This window comes from Amblyomma maculatum, chromosome 7, assembly GCF_055883805.1.
Source record: "Amblyomma maculatum isolate TAMU_Amacu chromosome 7, ASM5588380v1, whole genome shotgun sequence".
Taxonomy (NCBI): Eukaryota; Metazoa; Arthropoda; class Arachnida; order Ixodida; family Ixodidae; genus Amblyomma; species Amblyomma maculatum.
Window position 1 is genome coordinate 13,946,171 of NC_139350.1, and position 21,174 is coordinate 13,967,344.

At 45.2% G+C, this 21,174-nt stretch overlaps 1 protein-coding gene across 1 annotated transcript in view; it reads right to left on the reverse strand.

Moving 5' to 3' along the window:
• LOC146182727 (organic cation transporter protein-like) overlaps window positions 1-21,174 on the reverse strand; it is a 96,950-nt gene that overhangs the window by 64,574 nt on the left and 11,202 nt on the right. Inside the window, exons 2-7 of the mRNA XM_084608257.1 lie at window positions 18,111-18,214; window positions 10,089-10,243; window positions 8,805-8,973; window positions 7,310-7,457; window positions 6,298-6,383; window positions 4,723-4,937 (exon numbers count right to left, since the gene is read on the reverse strand). Of these exons, the coding sequence (XP_084464383.1) occupies window positions 4,723-4,937; window positions 6,298-6,383; window positions 7,310-7,457; window positions 8,805-8,973; window positions 10,089-10,243; window positions 18,111-18,214 (877 nt within the window). The remainder of the gene's footprint in view (window positions 1-4,722; window positions 4,938-6,297; window positions 6,384-7,309; window positions 7,458-8,804; window positions 8,974-10,088; window positions 10,244-18,110; window positions 18,215-21,174) is intronic.

Sequence of the window (21,174 nt, forward strand, 5' to 3'; positions counted from 1 at the left end):
TCCAATTATTACGTCTCGAAAAACACTCAACGCTCGCGAGCTGCTTCTCACCGACGTCGCATCATGCTCGCGGCGAGAAATAAAAGAGTGCAAAAAGCTAGCATCCTCACATTGTTTCCCTTGTTATACTTAATTAGTGTTCCTGTAAAGCAATAAAGAAAGAATAGTTCGGATCTTTTATAACGATAGATGCCAACTTGCGCGTTGCTAATTTTGTTCGATTATATTCACTGCGGTTTCGGGGATCACCTAAGATGCTGGAAACTCTCGCTGTCAACGCAATAAGCGCCAGATTTATAACGTGTATAGTATGAAAAAAAAAAAGAGTTCCGGCGCTAACGAATGTGAGCAGTATAAAGGGGGTAAAAGAAGCTAGGCAGCACTGAACGTAAGTTGTGTACACTAAACAAATGTACGGAAATGTCGTCACCAATATGAATAAGGTGTTTAAATTGTTCAGGAGGCTGTACACAGATTTCTACAATACACAATGTAGTCAGGAAGATTAATAGGCAGTAGCCCAGAGTGATTGCGTATTCCGCTACTCGTTGTCTAAATTTCCCTCTTTCGTCACTATATATAGTGACGAAGGGGGCCGGGGAGGAGGGTTAAGGAAGGAGACTTTAGACATATTGAACTGGAAAACAGCTACTGATGATCAAGTGACTACATGTTCATTGAAGCACAGTGACGGAGATCTTATGAAAACTTGAGAACACTATGTAATTCAAGGTTTATCTAGAGGCTATCAAGGAAAGAGGCTATCAAGCAACCTTAATCTTGACGAGAGAGGAAGTCTAAGACAAGGATTGCACAAAGCTAATCCGCCGCAGAATCTGGACAACCTCAAAATTTCATCAAACAAGAAATCATTCTCGCTTTTATAAGGGATATTATTACAGAATTGTGCAAAGCAAAGGAGGACGACCAGGAACTTCGAAGTGCCTCGCGATCATCTGGGCAACTTCGAAGTTCCGTCCGTCTCTTTGCGGTCGACTATTTAAAGTTGTGAGAGGTCACTATGCGCTCTTTTGGCTTGCGGGTTTGTAAGACCCTGCAGGCCGCCTTGGTTTATTGCGCCTACGTAGTCAAGAATTTGATATTCCTGTGGTCCACAAGATTGGGGGAAATAATTTCGACGCAGACTATTTATCCGGAGCCCCCATCAACGCTCCCCAGGAAGAAAACTACGATGACGCCTTTTTAAAACCGGTAAGCCCAGTAGGTTCACACAGCAACAGCAGCACTCGAACCCTGAACTCCGAAATCTGGCCCGTTACCTGGAAGGAAAGAATCCATTATTTCCTGCTAGGATCAGGCATCAGCTGTCCTCCGCGTTGCACAATAACGCCCTCGTGAAGAACTGTGTATCCAACAGGACCGTGCACCTTCTTCTTGTCGTTGCAAACTTCATAGAGGACATCCGGCATATTCCGTAATGAGCCAATCGCAGTACATCTGTGCCATGCATGTACATTGCACGAAATCCGGTAGAAGTATTATTGGCAGCGGTTAGCTGCCGACGTCGCCCATAGCGTCAAAACATGAGTGGCAACAACACAAGGCACACATGATGCAACCAGCTGGGCTACTTAAACCGGTACCACCCCCAACTAAGCTCTTTTAATAAATAGGGAAGGACCTCCTTGGACCCTTCCAGACTTCATCAACTGGAAACAATTTGATTATCGTGGCCACCGGCTACATGAACCGCTGCACCGAACTAATAACCTTGACTAACGATTCCGGAGTGGAAGTCGCAAAGTTTTTTGTCGAATGAATTCTCCTCTGACACGGCGCCCCACAAGATCTTAAAAAGGACAGGGGAACAGCCTTTACGACGGAGCTGACGCAATCCATCTTGACATCTACTCATACAAGCCATCGACGTACAACGGCGTACCACCCCAAGACAAACCGACTTACTGAGCGTCTAAACAAAACAATGACGAAAATGATCGCCATGTACGTTGATGTCGACAAGACGATACTTCACGTAACGTTTCCGTATAACATCGCCGTCCAGGAGACTACCAGGGCGACCTTGCTACCTCGTTCTAGCTTGTATATGGCAGTGAACCCACGACCATGCTCGACGCGATGCTGCCTCACGTACAGTCGAGGTGAACCTGGGCGCCATCGCCTACCTTCAGCGTGCAGAGGAAGCTCGACGACTCGCACGTCTGCGCATTAAAGACCAAACACGCACCGACGCCTGAGGATGCAACTTGTGACGACGCAACACAGAGTACAAGCCGGGAGGCCAAGTCTGGGTATGCACGGCGATTCCCCATCAAGGACTAAGCGAAATGTTACGGCGATACCTTGGGCCGTACAAAACCCTTCGCCGCGTTAGACAACTGGACTATGAAGCCATTCCCGATGGTGCGACAGCATCCCAACGGCAACGCGCGCCCAGAAATCGTATACGTTTTACGTCCGAACGTATTCCACGCGTTAAAAAACAAACATGGCGTTTGAACTTTCTAATATTAATGTTTACTGTTGTCTGTTTATTGAGAAATATCAACACGATGTTTAATTTTTTTTTTTCAGGAGGGGGAGGAACGGGAGTAATACCGCGAACCATTCCAATCTCCATTTATTTTTTACAGCTGCCGGCATGCGGCCTTATCACTCTGATTGTAGCGCACGATTCGATTATCTAATCTTTGTTTCTCGATTATCTAATCATCGAGAGGAACGGCTTTATCATTTCCTTTGTTGTGGAAGATGCTTCGAGATTTACTTAGAAGGATTCCAGCCAGACGCGTGTGTTCTAAAATATTCCAGATTATGCTAGTCACCGCTAGCGGTTTCCTCTAGATGTTTTTTCGCTGCTTTTAAATTGCACGCTGATGAGTAAAACAAGCATTCGTAGATCTAAGATAGCCGAGCAAGCTTCCGCTATTGCCGCCGTTGACTGCTTAGTTCTTTTGAGGGCGCCAGTCAGCCAAATAGTCAGCCAAGTCGGTCATTGGAGCGCAACATCAGTCTCCTTATTTGTTATAGGCAACATCGTCAGCACTATGACACAGCAGATATCGTTTACACTGCCAATTAGGTGATCAAGAATTTGGCGAACTATAACACCCTCTAAATTTGGGGTTCATAGAATACAATAAGGCATTTGAATTTGTCTAAATTTCAGTCATTACGAAATAAAGGTGCAGAAGAGCCACATGTAAATACGCCACCGGTGTAATTATGCCACCGTTCCAACTAGCCAGATGTCTCTTCTAATTTAGACTATGATTTATTCAGGACAAATTGCGCCGCTAACCCGTTTTTCTCTATTAGCACCCATGTACGTAAAAAAAAAACCACATCACAAAAACTGCACATCCTGGGCAAAAAAAGAACTTGGGGAGAAGGTTAGTGCGGATGACTGCCGCTGCTGGGCACACACCGCGCTGTGACACTGCTGTTCGCCTCAGAATATTGGTATTCACATACAAATGTAGGCCAGTGCAGATCAGAGGTTAGTAGGCGCCGCTAGCTACCTTGCAAAAGTTTTTATCATCGTCTGATCACTGATGATTAAAACGTTTCCTTCCGGGGACAATCTCTAACCATGACTTCACACCTTGTATCTGAGACCTTGTTCTTAGCTGTGCGTTCGTATCTTCATGCTGTCTACATCCCGAGTGGCCTAGAACTGCTGAATTTTTTATCTTTGTTATCCAATGCTTTGCGCACAATTTCTCCGCAGGCAGACCCGCGCACACTATCTAGTGGCCTGCTGACGATATAGGTTTCAGGTCGCAACCAACTCTGCCCGCGGTTTAGGGCTCTCTCCCCATGGAGTTGAATTCTAGGCTGCTTATTACCTGTCCGCTTCTTCTAGTGTGCTAATTCTTACCGTCAATAAAAAATCACGGTCAAATATCCCCAAATGTTTCAAATGTTTTCTATGCCATTTTTACGGACACAAATTGTCTGCGGCCAATTCTCTTTGTTTCTTCAAGGACGCTTGTTTTCTTCTTCGTCTAAACACCGTGGCCAGCTTTCTGAGTATCCTTGGAATTTTAGCGGCCAGTTCTTACCACGCTAGACTGCTTCCGGATCGCAGTCCTTCTTCACCTCATAGCTACTTCTGGCCGGCCACCTTAACCCTCCTCTTACGGAGTATGAACGTTTCATATGCTGCGTGTCTATCTTGTGCTAACTCCGAGGCCCAAAACGCTTGAGGCCGACAGTGCATGCTCGTCTGAGTAGCTCACTACTTCTCATATCCACCAGATCTGCCGAGTCGATCGTAACAGTGTGGTCTCCGCCCTTGATTACTCTTAAATTTGGCTGTTTGGTTTGCAGCGCCAATTTTAATTCACGACAGAACGGGACTGACCATAAAGCCACACAAGTGCCCTGCATTGTTAGGGGCTACTAAGGCAGCACAGGGACTTTCCACTCAAAGCCTCCTCCCGTACTTTACCCTCAGGCGCCTCTGGGTATCCTAGTTACGATGACGGAACTTTGTTCAAGCACTGAGCAGAGAATGACAATCGGGACATAGAAGACGAGTAACTGACCCGAAATGTGATTCGCGTATGACGCAGCGAAATGTGCTGTTTACACACTTTGCAATTTCAATCAGAAACATATATTTAAAAAAACTATCATGGTGCCTTACATGAACGTGGCACCTTTCGATGTAAAAGTTAGCGCCGAATGCATCGGCCAGGAGCCTACGCAAGCATTAGCAATTTGGGACATCGTTACCTGGGGGCACGAAGATAACAGCCAGGGAACACAGGGCCGCAGAGACGTAGAGGAAAACGTAGGCTGTGCGACGCTTCATGCAGTTGATAAACAAGATGGAGATAAACTTCTGAGGATATTCCATACAGGCCATCACTGCGAAGCTGAGGTAAGGATTCGAACCGAGCAGGATGCTTGTGTAGGTCAGGTTGTAGTATAGTAGCGTTGACAGAACTCTGCAAAATGGGAAATGATCAGCTCAAATTTGGCCTAACCCTTTCAGATTTGTTAAGAATTCAATGTTATCCCGTCCATCGCGAATTTTCCGCTAGCGTGCTTCATCTGTTACAAAACTTCTAACTGATCAAGAAAGCTATCATGTTGTCACACACTCCGTAATTCCAAAGGGCTCATCAGGGTTACGTGAACTTGTGATGTCGTCACATTTTGAACCAGTCAGGAATATTTGCAGCCGGGTCGGCAGGTAGTCTACCAGCTGTGTCAGCAGGTACAGTGGCATAAGTTCAGAGTGATTGTGACGTAATCCAAATAGGGGTAACCTCGCCCAATCAAAGATAATTACCAAACGCCGCTTAGGAATAAAGGTCGTTTCCCCGAAAAGCTCAAGGGTAGCAATGAACCCTATCATGCCAGCCCTTTGGATATCGAGCCAGGCGCTGTACCGCTGCACTACTAAGGAGCATTTGTTCAGTGCAACCCTTTAAGTACGGTAAACTACAGGCAGGAATAATACAGCGACAACAGATTATATTTAAAACCACTATTTAGCCCTTCTCAGTAACATAAGCACTGCTCATTAACAAATTCAGTAAACAAACCACGCACTATTTACTTAGAGCTATTGTGCCATTGTCGGTATTAATAAAAGAGACAAAAATAAAATATAGGAGCCCGCCACAGCCAGGCAGAAGCTTTCATGGCAGTGTTTGGCAGCAGAAAGCATGAGGAAGTTAGTAAAGCACGAATTTCAATGCTGAATCCAGAATCTATCAAATATCGGTATGATACTTTATGATGATGTAAAAATGAAAAAAAAAAGATAGGGAAATGCTTATCCCCCTCTAAACCTAAGTAACCAAAGCGAAAGCTTGAAAGCTAAGAGGGAGCGGAGGCTATCTAGGAAGACGGAGCGAGCTCCGCGTTTCCAGCGTAGCTGCGGTTAAGTGCTGTCATGTTTGTTACGCGACTAGGCAGAGCCGAGCGCGCGGTTACCTCGGTTTCGGTGCTGGTCGAACTGCGTCATTGCTGACACGTCGTTTCTCCTCGATTCAAGGAAAAGACGCGAAAACGGAGAACCTACGGAGAGGAGTACTAAACGCTTGTACTTTGAAAACTTTCTTTAATTTGTTCGCTAAATTTAAGGAGAATTTTCAATTAGGCAGGTCTCGGACGGCAAGTGGCCAATAAAACGAAGGAAAGAACGGTATGAGTAGAAATGTTGGAGGCACACCTGGTCGATCCAGGCATCATGTGGATAGCAAGTTTTTTAAGAACAGGTTATTCAATGTTATATAGGAAAGTTTGCTTTCTAAGATACTCAAGCTGCCGTGACAAGTAATACTATGACACTCTTACGATTTGAAGGACATGATGAGTGTTGTTCTCCGTATACATCGGTATCGGAAGAGCGCAGCGAATGTCGGCTTCTTCAGTGATCGCTCCTGAAAACAGGAGAACGGTGCAAGATGGTCACTTACAGGAACACTCAAATAATAAATGAAATAAGTTTAGATTCATTGCTCAACGACTTAATTATTTAAAGATATTAGCATTGACTAGCAGTGACTTGCTTGCAACACACTCTTTTATATAAATCCATTTCTTGCGCGAGACTGACAAACTTGACTGAATATCTTTTCGGTATTAGATATTTATTCAACTTTCTCAGGAAGGCAAAATATAGGTCTAAAAATTATTTTTCACTATTCATTTTGCATAAATATATATACTGGATGATATACTAGGCACGACCTGTTTGAACATTGTATTTCTCAGCATGGTAGGAACAATGATGTTTTGCGTGTGCAACAATAATTGCAGCATTTAGCAGTATTTTGGCCCTGAACGTTTGAACGAAAACATTCGTTCACTAATTCCCATGCTCCGAGTTGGTTGCACTGAGAGCCCAAGGAAATCTGAACTCGCATTCGAGAGCTTTTCTTACAATTAGGGACACTAGAGCGTATAGCTCAGCCGCAGTACTGCAGTGGTTAGGGCGCTCTGCTGCTCTGCTCAAGGATGAGGGATCGAATCTCGGCCACGGCGGCCGCTTTTTGGGGGAGACGAAAAGCAAGGCGTCCGTGGGCTGTGCGATTTCAGTGCATGTTAATGAGCCCCAGGTGGTTAAAATTTCCGAAGCCCTCCACTTCGGCGTCTTTCATAGCCAGAGTCACTTTGCTTTGGGACGTTAAATCCCATACACCAACTAAACCTGGGGCGTATAGTGAAATAAAAAATAACAAAACAAATGAATGGAAGTATAGTGCCAGGTGAAGCGCAATGTCGTAAGCTTAGACGTTCACCCTGAATAAAAATGGTTGACAGAAGCGTTACGCAGCTTCATTATTTTACTTGACAGGCTGCTCACCCTCTCCATTTTTTCTTCGTACGACTTTATGATGTCCGTCACATCCACATCAGCCACTTTGTTTTTCTTGATTGCCCGACTGAGGACTCTTTCTGCGTGATCGAAATGTTTCGTGGCAAGCAGCCACAATGGAGACTCAGCCATGAATCTGCAGAAGAGACAACGGAGCCGCGTTATTCAGTATTTGGCCCTTGTTGATGCTATCATCATCATCATCATCATCATCATCATCAGCCTGATTATACCCACTGCAGGGCGAAGGCCTCTCCCATATTTCTCCACTTAACCCGGTTCTGTGCTAGCTGCATCCACTTGACCCCTGCGAACTTCTTAATCTCATCCGCCCACCTAACTTTCTGCCGCCCCCTGCTACGCTTTCCTTCCCTTGGAATCCAGTTTGTTACCCTCAGCGTCCCTCGGTTATCCTCTCTTCGCACTACATGTCCTGCCCATGTCCATTTCTTCTTCCTAATTTGTTGATGCTATACCTTACTCTATACCCGGAGCATATCGTTTAATTTTTCGTTAGTTTGCTTCAGTCTTGGTAGTTTTATAGAACTCTGAGGCACACGAGAAATGGACGCTTTGGTTACGTTTATTAAATCAGAACTGAAGGAAAGTCCAAAAACACAGTGCAATCTCATTGGTTAAATATATATATAGTCTTAGTTGAACAACAAATTGTCGCGCTGTTATTCTGGACGCCTGTGTGCGAAATTATTGCTTTATTACGTCTATTTTCATGAAAGGCCAGCAAAGAGGGCATTATGGATAACACAAATAGGCAGGAAAAGATTTCTATAGGTCGAAGGACCAAATTAGAACAATGGCATGGAAACTCAATTGGACTGGCTTCCTGTTTGATTCTTGGGAAACCTGCGCTTTCATGCCTGTCAACGTAGACTTCTCACGTTAGTTTCTATTATGGTCAAGAATGCAAATACAAAAGATCTCCATTGACTTCGGACAATATTATCCAAGTCGTCACTGCTGACAATAACCTTGCTAAATAAGCAACCATCAGCTTGATTGCGCTCACAGCCGGACAAAAGCGTCTCCAATATTCCTCCAAATAGCCCCGTCCTGTGTCAGCTGCATCCAGTTGATCCGTGCAAACGTACTAACCTCATCCGCCCAACTAACTTTCTGTCGCCCATTGCTCTACGCATGATGATGATGATGATGCAGACATGAGTAAATGGTGAACGTACGCGCATAATTGAAACACTGGCGATAAGGGCTACAAAAATTCTATTCAATGCAGTTGCATGTTTCTTTCTATGTACGGTTATGATAGACATGCAAATCTGTAGAAAATACATATTTTTAATTCAACTTGCTGGGTACACGCAATGCAATGAAAATAGAAAAATACGAGCAGCTATATTAAGGCGAGCTGTTACGCCGACGTGTTTCAATAATTACAATATGCACTGCGCAAAAGCTCACGTCAAAAAAACCCTGAAGCAAAATTGTGCAAATAGAGTAGTCTCACAGCCAGATGAGGACGTTGAATAAATAGCAGAGGGATATGGTGATCTGCATATGCTGCCAGTCTCTAATGAGCCACGCAATGCCGGTCAAGGTGACGAGGCCCGTTGTCCAACCGCCGCTAGCGACCAGCACCCCTATGGCTCGATGTCGCGTGGATAGCACCTCGATCACTTGAAAAAAGGAAAAAATATTGACTTGAATGGCTTAAAAAGGACATTTTCTCATTGAAAAGACTAAGGGCACATTATGATATACTACATAGGCATTTAAACTTGCTTGCATCTAGCCTTCGTGTTCGGTAGCGCCACGTTGAGTGCGCTGAACAGTGTTTACTTGAATTTAGGCACTATGATATCTATGGGAAGCTTGTTTTCAGGTACCTCCCAAAACGAAAGCGACTGGGCATTCTGATATACTTCTAAGGTCATTTTTTACGGCGGACGAACGGCTGCTAATTCAGCTCTCCAAATGCACCTTACAACAGAAGCAGTCCATTATTTGCCGTTGATTTACGCTATGCACGCTTTGGAGGCTTTAAACATACGTGGCTGCTATTGGTGATTTACACAGCGAGCGGCAAGCGCTCACGGCATCACAGGTGCGGGAGCTCACGGCGTGTGTGCCGCAACGATTGAAAAAGCGCTCGTGCACATGACGCGTATTTTATAAGGCATCCAGCGCAGCAGCGTTTATAAAGGTGCTCGTGCAGGTCGTGCATGAATTTTCGATTAATTTTCCGTTTGCTGCCTTCAGGCTAAAATGCGCCCTCGTGAATTATTGAGACACGGAATGATTTGCAGCTCAGTCGCAGTGCTTCGAAGTATAGCTTCCATGTGTTCTTTCGGGCGTATACGATTTCCATACGGAAGGCGTTATCAGTTACCTCTGAATGTCATGAGTGCTGTTATGGCGTTGCAGCGCACTAACTTGAGCAATGACAGTAAGCTTGGGGCAAAGAACTAATGATCCATCACGCAGCCGGTGCCGCAAAAGGTGATCTGTATTGCTGTATTTCTCCACCGGGTTAAGTGGAGAAATATGGGAGAGGCCTTCGCCCTGCAGTGGGTATAATCAGGCTGATGATGATGATGATGATTGCTAAGGAGACAAGGCTATTCAGTTGATGATGGCAGGTCTATAGTTACGCATCTAAACAAAACAGTCCTGGAGCAGCACTTTTCTTAAAAGCGGACAGCGAGAGACTGATAAAGCTGCGGGGCTCATACTAAGCGCTCATTGCGCCATTTGGCATCCTGCCATATTTTATGTAATTGCTCATACGTACCTATGGTGAAAGTGGCATTCTGTATGCCTCCAATTCCGATGGAGGCGATGAGGCGGCCCATGTTGTACAACCAGTAGGTAGGTGCAAGGGCCGTCAGCAGGCCAGCAATAATGGGAAGTGGTAAAGAAAAAACGAGAGACTGCCTGCGGCCATACCTGCGGCGGTGGTAGCAGTCACGAAAGAAGCGAAACCTAACATACTGATGTAAGATGGCATTGCACAGTCAACCAAAGAGATGGTGCAAACTGCACATGTCCCTTGCACAAGTTCAGAGCCACACCGGTTGCGATATTTCGCATGGTACGCGACAATAAGGTTGCATGCCTAAATTATCTGTAGAAAATCCGTGCTACGCCTAGATTATCCCAATGCAATAATACATTCGTGCTTACCCATGATCTGTGGCCATTAACAAAGTCTAGTTCTTCAAGAAATGTACTTTTAATCATGCGTGTGCCCTGTGCTATCGAGCAGCAGCCAGTAACGGCATGTGGTAAGTTTAGTAAGGCGCATTGATTACGATGCTAACATTGGCGTGTCGTGTAAAGATCCAATCAATTCAATTTTGTTAGTAGCTTGAGTGGGTTGTTAAAAGATGCGGCCGCGAGTAGCTCGCGCATGAACCCTGGCAGCCACTGCGATTTCGCAGCGTCGACGCTAAAGTCGCCGAAGATGATGTGAGGAGTGCCGGGTGCCCGCGTCATGCATTGGCCATCTCGCGGGCAAGCGGCGCCATCTGGAGTTATTTTTTGAATTTCAACGCCTACGCGGCGCACACGCTAGAAGATTTCCAAGAGTAACATTTTTGTGCTTTCGCAATATCTTTATTCTGGGTGACAATTAAAAACAACGTTCGCAGTTACTACTGTTCCACTTGATGATATTTTTGAAGCAGTTATAACAACTCACGACAGTTCTTTAAATTTAGCCGAGCTTTTTCAGGGCACCTCTGGATGTCATGTAGCATCGGTGGATGGAACCGTGACGGGTAATGGGAGTTGTAAATAAAGCGGTGAAATGCATTCATGGTTTTAAAAACCTTCAATATTATTAGGACCAGTAAACTGTGGCTTTACTGCGATATTTATTTATGAGTGTGTTCATATAAGAACCGTAATCTATTTCTTGCTTAAAGATAAGTTTTTAAATACAAACAGCTAACTGACCTGTCGGCGCAAACGAATGAAGCTCGGCTTTGCAACGTACTCCGCTGTTTGCTCGAAAAAAGAAACCGTATACTATTAGAGCTTGAAAACGCCGTTTTTGCCATTTTAAACGTTGCAAGCTTGGAAGCCTCCTACTGATGCATTGAAATTTTTTCGTACATCAGGTTTTGCTTAGTAAATCTGTGCAATCTGGCTTTGATTGAAAAGCTCTACACAGGGGTTTATTGCAGCACTTTTTTCATGAAAACAAAAACTGTTAACATTGCTACCAGAGCAACAAGCCGCAAAAAGTCAATATTCAGCTCTACATTCTACCAGGATACAATAAGGTATTAACAATAAAATGTGTTCTCTGTATTATGTTCATTATGTGCTTCACGTCAGGCAAAATGTGTTGCTCCAGACCAGAAGTTTTTACTCCACACCACTCGAAATTAAACACAAAAATGGCAACTTATTGCAATTGAAAAGACAAGAGAACTTTCTATTTCTAATAAAATCTCCCCTCAACATTTCTCACTGCTTTATACATATGAGGAAATAAAAATGTCAGAATATTTTGTACATAATTTTAAAAATAAATTCAAAATTGAGTGTATATCATGCAAAAAGCTAATTTTAGACCCTATATTTGTCCATGACACATCGAGATGCTGCCATATTAGCTTTCTGTGTGTAATAAGCGCATTCAGTTCTTTATTTCACGTAAACTTTGCACCTCTAGATCATTAAGTTGTTTTCCTACACCGCTTGAAGTTAGGTCAAAATTCAAAAACAAAAATAATGGGCAACCTCGAGCATAATTAAAAACAAATGCTAGAGAGTACTTCGGACCACTAAAGTGCCATGAGGCGAAAGCCATTATAGCGTGGAGGATCGTAGCCCTCTCCACTACGGCACCTCTATCTCCATCTAGTTTTTCACTCCCACCTTCCTCCCTTCGTTTACGGCGTGGTACGTGTGTTCGCGGAGAATGGGGACAGATACTGCACCTTTTCTATCCTGCAAATCAATTTCAAACGCCGCTGACGCCTGCTGTACTAACGCCTCCTAGACATCTAGGTCTCGTTATGTTTGCTGTGTGGTGTAGCGTTCGAGGAAGAGGCAAATGAAATGAGTCGCACGGACACCTGTAAGGACGCCCGGCGGGGTCAGCTTCGTAATACGCATGAATCGCCTGGTGACGTCATCACCTGTCGTGACGGTAAATTGCGTGCCCCTTGTCGAACACAACCAGCATTTCATTGAACGAATCAAAGTTCACCGGCGTTCTGTATTCGTTTACAGGAAAGGAAACACGCAGTATCTGTCACTCGCGGTATCCCTCAAGAATCCTCACGGTAGACAAGGGGAATTATGAAGAGCGTTGCACGATCCGAGGCGTGGCGCAGTTGGTAAAGCGCTGGGCTGGGGATCCAAGAGATGCAGGTGAGATTCACGTTAGAGACATGGTTTATTCATTTATTTTTAACTCTCGCTCTTAAAAACGTGACACCCTCTACTACCAGCCTCTGCCGATATCTCCTGCTGACAACGATGAGAACTTAAAGGCTTTCGTCTTAAAAGGATGCAGGGGATCTCACGAGGCTCGGGCTCTGCTCTTAGATCCAAAGGCCACGCCGTTAGCTATGACCCCACCCGTGGCCTTTATGAAAAACTCATCGAGGCATAGCCAGCGGGCCAAGCTGTTTATAGGGAGTGTCCAATGTTTCTCGCCCTTAGGAGCAACCGCGCGCTCCGATGTTACGGCATTGCCTCTCTTACCGCTGCTCAGGCTGTCCGACGGATGAAGGGGTGGGGGGAGCGAAGGAAGGCTGCCAGTCCCTCTCACCCTGCCCTTTCCACAGTGTCTCCGAGGGAAGGTGGAGATGAGAGGAAGGATGGGAGCTTCTTGCGAAAAGGGGGTGAGGGTTTTCGTCGCGTCGTGCGAGAGAGTGAAATGTTGCATCCCCACAAGGGTGTCTTTGATGTTTACTAGAGTCTCCCAGAAATAATATTCACAATATCGCAATGTCAGGTAATAAGAACAGGTACATTATATTTTTTACAATTATAAAAATAAATAGAAATTTGAGCGCATGTTTGTATTCAACAGGATTGGTTAGGCCTTCCTGTTAGGAGAAAGCTTCAGAGATTTGGCTTTCTATTTAGGGAATATAGTTTACATTCTTTTCATGCAACATCCAAAGATTTTTGTGCTGAGAGCTTGTTAAAGTTGATAATAGCATAAAATGGCAGAAATTCGCTTTTTCATGTAATATTCATGGAAGAAAACTTTTTCTCTACCCTGTAATTTTGTTCACTTTGAGGTGCGTTGGTATTCCTGCGAGTTGGTAAAATAACGCGATAGCGTCTAGAAACTTGTGTCGCAGAAAAGCCGGTGCAGGCGTTGCGTTGTAACGCAAAAATCAAATTAAAATAAAGGAATTATACAAGTTTCACGGAAACCCACGGAGCCGAACATGGTTCCTTTGCAGGAGGCGAGCAAGCACCCACTCCCCCATAGAACCGCATGGTGTCGCTCCAAATAAATGTGGACCTAATGTATGCGCAATCCCTTGTGACTGTAAACTAATGTTTAGGTGTGTCATTAGAAACAAAGTAATTACGGAACTAATAGTTAAATGAGTAGCAAAGAACATCTCCGCTTTGCTTGCCTGCGATGCGGAGCTCACTGGAGAATTCCTTCGATCGTACGGCGCTGCCGCAACAGATGACGCGAACCGCCACCCGATGATACAAAACGGCTAGCCAATGAAACGGCGCAAGGAGACGAACACAGGAACAAAATGAAAGATGGCCTAGCTCTGATATGCCTGGATATACGTAGCGAATAGCAGTGACTACCTCGGGATCAGAAGTTAATTTTTTCAGTCTTCTACGCCTTTCGCCAGCAGCTAAACTCTCCGTGGCGTCCATGTCTAGCGCGTCTAAGTTCACCGGCGTTGTATAATTCGTTTACAGGAAAGGAAAAGCGCAGCATCTCTCACTCGCGGAAGGCAAGAAGCGCCGCCCGGCGGCGTTGGAGCGCACTCGTTCCCGCTTGGTCCTCATTGCTGACGGCCTATGGGGGACGTCACATCCTTATCGTCACCCTAGTTGAGTGACTTAATTTTAGTCTTAGGTACTTTCAAATTGCGCGCCACTCGCAGTATCTGTCCCTCGCGGAATCCCGCTATCATTCGTATACAAGCGGAATTATGAAGAGCGTTGCACGACCTGGGGCGAGGCGCAGCGGTGGAGCGCTCGGCTTGGGATCCAAGGGATGGAGGTTCGATTCACGGTTGGAGACCACTTTTCTTTTTTTACTGTGGAGTCGCATACCTCTTAAGCGTTGCTAGGCAACGCCGGCAGAGCTTGACGAGAGGGTTGCGCAGCTGGACTTGGCTGTGACGTCAGTCGGGGTGCGGCATACGGCATGTGTCGTTCCGTTTCGCGCATGCGCAGAGCTGGCACATCTGTGTACCGGCTCACGCGAGGCTCGGCTCCGACCCTCGGTCGCAGTGAAGCTTTTGGCTTCAAAAGAAACAAAAATAAAAAACAGAGGAATAGAAAGAGCACCTGAGAGGGCGCTCTTTCTATTCTTTCTTTTCCTGTGTTTGTCTCCTTGCGCTGTTTCATTGGTTAATATGAACCAACTAGCCCTTCAGCAATTACTTCTGCAAGTACTGTTCGTCATCCATCTATCGATCGTATGTAAGCAAGCGAAGTAGACGGACGTGCGTCTGGAAAATTCTGGAACGTGTGTGGGATGGTTGCAGTGTCCGCGGTGCCCTCTACTAGTGCAGGGCGCTCACGTATGAGTCGTCGTCTTCTGCGAGTGCCGATGGCGGATTAATGTCTTCTCCTGCGCGGAGAACAGCATTAGAATGCGATGCGAGCAAGGCCTGATAACGCTATTGCGTTGAACTCTTAAAAGCAAAGCTTAAGCACCCTCCAATTGTTTATTTCACAACAAGAAGGATAAGATTGGGATGGAGAGCATTTGGCAAGCACTCGCAGATTATGACTAGCAGCTTACCGGTATCGCTCAAGAGGAACGTATACAACAGTTGCATCTTACCTAGACTCACCTACGGGGCTGAAACGTGGAAGCTAACCAAGAGGGTTCTACGTAAGTTGAGGACAACTCAGAGGGCTATGGAACGAAAAATGGTAGGGGTAACATTAAGAGATAGGAAGCGTGCAGAGTGGGTCAGAGAAATAACTCAAGTTACTGACATTCTAGTGGAAATCAAGAAAAAGAAATGGGCATGGGCAGGACATGTAGTGCGAAGAGATGATAACCTATGGTCGCTTAGGGTACCAAATGGGATTGCAAGGGTAGAAAAGCGTAGCAGGTGGCGGCAGAAAGTTAGGTGGGCGGATGAGGTTAAGAAGTTCGCAGGGGTCAAGAGGAGGCAGCTTGCACAGAACCGGGTTAATTGGAGAAATATGAGAGAGGCCTTCGCCCTGCAGTGGGTATAGTTAGGCTGATGATGATGATGAATTGTTTATTTCATCGGGAGAGTATTAAGAAATTAATAATAATGTATATCCCAGTTGATTTTCCTAATGCGATCATAGGTGCTGTAGGTAAGCAAAAGGCTTCACAGCATGATAGTTTTGTTGAATTATACATTTCTGTGTCAGCGGCACAAATGAGCGGAAATTCCGAGTATTCTGGTCGATAGAGTTTTCTAAGACTGAGAAAATGCGAAGCAACATAAAGCAAACACGCTATTCCTCTAACCTGCATATACTCTTGAGCGGAATGGGAAACCCAAGAAACCTGCACGCCTTTTTATATGCCCTGATTAGATCACAGCTGATTAAAAAGATCTGCGTGACTGAACTATAAGGCTAGGAATGACTAATTGCCGATCGTTAAAGCGGTTGCGAGCCATATAGGTTACATTGTTACTGTTGGACACGAAGCCTACGAGCTTTGAATCTTATGTTGGCACAGGCAAACGCCAACAGCTTGATTATGATGATTCCTTCGTACCCCGCTTATGCTAGAGTACCAGCCTTGTTCAATAAACGTTTTATAATCATCATTCTTGAGACATGTGCTGATGATGCGTGTGTAGTTTGGGGCTCTGCACCAAACCTGGAACGTGATGAAACCAAAGGAAGCTCTTGCTGCGATAAATAGCCCTTCCACTTCCAGCCTTTCACGGAACGTATGCGCACGGCCTGTCAATGTCCCCATGAATAGCCCCAGCACAGTCGGTGGGAAGCAGCAGATGGGCTAGTATGTGTTGTTTGTCTCATAGCACGACCTTGGACAACTTTCCGCGGCCGAGCGCAGGAGGTTTATCGCATCCAGCCGGCACCTTCGACACAGCTCCGCGTAAACGATCACCTGATCCGAATCTTTCGCCTAGCTATAACATGGTCACTGCTTTCAAAGCAGCATTGCGTCGGATGTAGGTGCATGCTTATCGAAGCAAAGCGATATATGCACAGTGGGACGCGGAGGTGATGCTGCGCATGGCCTGCCGCCTAGCTTTATGGAATGGCCTGGTCAGACGCAATGGTGCTTTGAAAGCAATGAGCGTGTTCTAGCTAGAAGTGGATCACCCTGTACACTGTCCTCTCGATCTTTCCTCTTCACGCCAAGGGTGTAACCTCGCGTACTACTGTCCGCATTGTAATGGATGCATTTATTGTTTATTTGCCTCACTGGTTGATGTTACATTTTGTCCTATTCCTCCTTGTGGCGTTTCCGCTTTTGTACAGCGGTTGCATGACCTATGTTTTCGGTTAGTTTGTGTATTCTCCTCTAATAATCGATATATCTCTACGTTACATTCTTTCATATTTCGTCTCCTTGTACGTCTCTTCCTGTTTCACTAGTGTTTTGTTGCGAACCTTGTGCCGATCGTACAGCTTCTGAAGCCTTACAAAAAGGCCTCCCTATTCTCTACTCCAGCTTGCCTCATGCTGTTTAGTACAGCTTAAAGACAGTTTATTTGGTAGGTGTTAAATGGCGCTCTGGGTGCTAGCGTAATATGTGTCGTGTTGTGCGACCGCTGATTTTCTGAGTCATTAGATTTTGTCATAGTTGAGTCATAGTTGACTTAATAGGGAATGATGTATTATAAAGGAATGGCTTTTAAGCTCTCTGTTTATGAAACTGAGGTATAGTGTACTTCGTTTCATGCGTTGCTTTCTGCCGCGTCACGTTATTCCGAGGTCGTGCTATGTTTCAATGTGAACTGAACAGAAAGGCGGAGAGGCGAGGCGATAAGAGAGACTGCACGTGCTTGGTAGCGCGCAAGGGCGGTCTCCAAGAAGCGCGTATAGCGCTCTCCTTTTAGCCACCGATGGGAAACTTTTTCATGAAAAACAAAGAATAAACTGCAGTTTCATTACCTATTTGATACAGTTTATTGGTCAAAAAGATAATCGTACATCGCACCTATTCCCACTCATCCTAGCGCTTAGGGGCACCTGAAATGCTACTTGCGGTAATATTAAGGCAAGAAATGCATAGCGGATTAGAGCTGGCGGCTTTTCCCTTTTTCTGAGAACAGCACCATCGGTGCTTTCTTCGACTCACTGCTCGCATCTTGCTTCTTTTCAGACGTTTGCAGCGCTGGAGCTGTAGAAACGAGGTTCTAAACAGCCTGTCAAGATGGCTGGGTGGTTGCTACAAGCACCGTGATTATTATAAAATATTGCGTGCGAATTTGACATCGAATGCACTAAATAAACAGTTCAGCTCATCTCACACCGTGCACGCGGTCCTTCTGCCCATGATTACTTGAGCAGAAAGATGACGTCATTGACGTTTACATGACATTGACCATCGCTCCTCCAACTCTTCCCGCAGGTAATCTTTCAGCAACAAGATGAAATCACCACTCACCAGTCGGAGATGTGGGAGAAGATCGTGTTGCCAATCATTATTCCCGCCATGTAAATGCTTTGTGAAGCTGCCCTCAGCCAAACACGGTCACACACTAGGTCGAACTGAAAAGAAAGAAAAAAGTAACATGCTCCACCTTCTTTTTCTGTTCTCATGGACAAAACAAACAACATCAAACGACTCATGACGGAGAGAAAATACCTATTCACATGCAAATTTCAAGCATTTTAAGAAGCTCACAAATGTGTCATCATAACGTGTTCCGACGTTGTCCGTCTCTTTAAAAGTGAGCTACAGTTGTTAAGGTAGTGGTTAGCATGCTGCGACAACTTCCGGACAATCGTTTGTAAAAAGCCATTGTGCCTGCGCACACTCGTATTTGTACTGCGTACACAAAGCAAGAATATATATTTCTTGTTTTTACGTGAATAAAATTTCTGTAAAAATGAAACATACATATTATTCATGAAAACGTTGCTGCTGTAGTGCCCTCTTTCTGAGCCAGGAGTTACTGTGGCGTAATTATTTATTTTATGGCTCAAAACTGTCTTTCCATGCGCCCTTTAGCGCCCTATCTAAAGCTTTACCTTCCCGCCGGTCCAAATTGGCATATCTTCCTGTCATATAAAATGACAGGATTTGTGAAACATCTACCTCTGCCCCCTTTTTAGGCAATATGCGAAGTGCAACTTGGACGCAGCTCTACCCTAGTGGAAAATCCCGTATCGCGACAAACGGGTTTGCACCGGTCCTGTATTATCCCGTATAAATTTGATACCGGTGTGACCAGTCCTGTATGAAGCTTTTACGGGTTTATATCGGACAGGTCATGTCTGTTATGAATCTCAATCCGGACGGTCCAGTCCGGTATAGAGTTAATACAGGGCAGGCCATGCAACTTATACATGACATCCCAGTCCGGTATGAATATGAAACAGGGCGGACCAGTCCTGTATTGAGCTCATATACAGGACAGGTCATGTCTGGTTTAAAAGAAACCGGACAAATCCGTTATGAATGGAACTGATTTGGGACAGAGTATTTCCGCTTCTCAGTACAACTCGGGCGGATCGTGAAGCTCAGCCAGGATGACCACGTCGGAACATGCCTTCACGCTAAATAAGCATGAAACCATACATAATATACGTTAAAACTTTTCTGTATATGTGGAGTACGCGTTGTTTCGTACATACCTAGAAGATATGAAGCCGTGGATGTGTGCGCTAGCAAGTACATACATGCATCGCGTTTTGTTTTTGCATGTGCAACAGTCGCTGCAGCTTGTACGATCTTGCGGTGCATCTTCATGATCTGCGACTGAAGATCTGCCACCTTCAACGCGAAAGTGCAAGCAAGAACGTAGCGTTTCGTTAGCGCGGTTAAAATACGCTCGAGAATAAATGAAACATCGCTGACCATCGAAATATGCGCAGGTCAGCCGGACATCGGGAGTCGCTTCCTCGAGTGTTTACGCATGCAAAACACTTGGTCAGACATAAATTTATTGACGTCGCGGCTCCGCTGGTAGCAGGTGAAGCTAAAACAAGCAGTATTACAAGTGTTGGTGCACCGCATATATCTATATGTAGCAAAAATTGCATGCGTTCGAAGACGATGACAAAACACATCAGCACTAGTAAATTGTGACATTCGGAGGTTTGTCTGCAAGAAAGCGATACATTGTAGAGATGCGGGACACGGATAACCCTTCGTGATAGCCAGGAAAAAGATGCAGCGTGTTTAAAGGGCGATCGTTCAATTACGACCACAAATTGTACACCCGACAAAAATACACAAACTACAAAAGAGCAATCTCGACTACATAAGCAGATATATAACCACCAACTCCGTGTCCTGCCGTGGTGTAGTGGTTAAAGTGCGGGCTTGCTGTCTGAAAAGACCAAAGAATCACATGTAATTTTTTTTCCTTTTCTATTTTCTTTCTGTTTCTTTTTCTTTTTTCTTTTCTTTTTTTTTCTTTTTCAAATGTAGTGGTGTTATGTAGTGTTCAGCCTGTATCAACTAACCAGAAACCGGACGAACGCGTGATTTCTGGAACTGATGCCGGGCAGAGTATTCCGCTTCTGAACAGAAGCCGGGCCGATCGACGAAGCTCAACCAGAATGACCATGCCGGACACGCCAGCGCACTAAATAAGCATGATACCAAACATATTATACAACTGTTCTGTATATAAAGGGCACGCTTCGTTTCCCAAATACCTCGAAAATACGAAGCCGTCGAAGTGTGCGCTAGCAAGCATATACGCGCGTCGCGTCGCTTTTGCGCGTACAACAGTCGCTGCAGCTGGTACTATCTTGCGGTGCGTCTTCATATCTGCGACTGAAGATCTGCCGCCTACAACACGAAAGTAGAAGCACGAACGTATCGTTTCGCTAGCGATGACAAAAAACTGTTCGAGAAAAAATAAACAAACATCGCTGACCATCGAAAGATGCGCAGATAGCCGCACACCGGGCGACGCGTTCTAGAATGTTTACATATTGAAACCGCTCAGTCGGAAGTGTATTCATTGACATCGATGCTCCGCTGGCAGCACGTGAAGCTAAAACGCCCAGTATTACAAGCATTAGTGCACCGGATATCTCTGTATGTAGGAAAACTTACAAGCGTTCGTAGACGATGAAAAACACATCAGCACTAGTAAATTATGATATCGTGAGGTTTGCCTTCAAATAAAGCGACGCATTATAAAGATACGGCACATTTGTGAACCCTCGTGATAGCCTGCAAAGATATTCAGCGTGTTTAAAGGGCGATCGGTGAATTACGGCCACAAATTCTACTGCCAAGGAAAATATACAAATACGAAAGAGCAAAAGTAGCTACATATACTGAATAATAACCACTGTAACCACAACCCGCCTTGGAGTAGACAGTCTCCCCGTCGCACTCGGAGGGAGAGGTCATGGAGAAAACGGGCTCCTCAGGAGCGGCCGGCGCGTACGCGCCAAACCAGTTTTCCCCGGCGCCCCATGGTTCTGCCTTCGTCCCGGAATACAGGATTTTGCTGCCAACGCTACCAACAGGCAAGCTGAGTGAA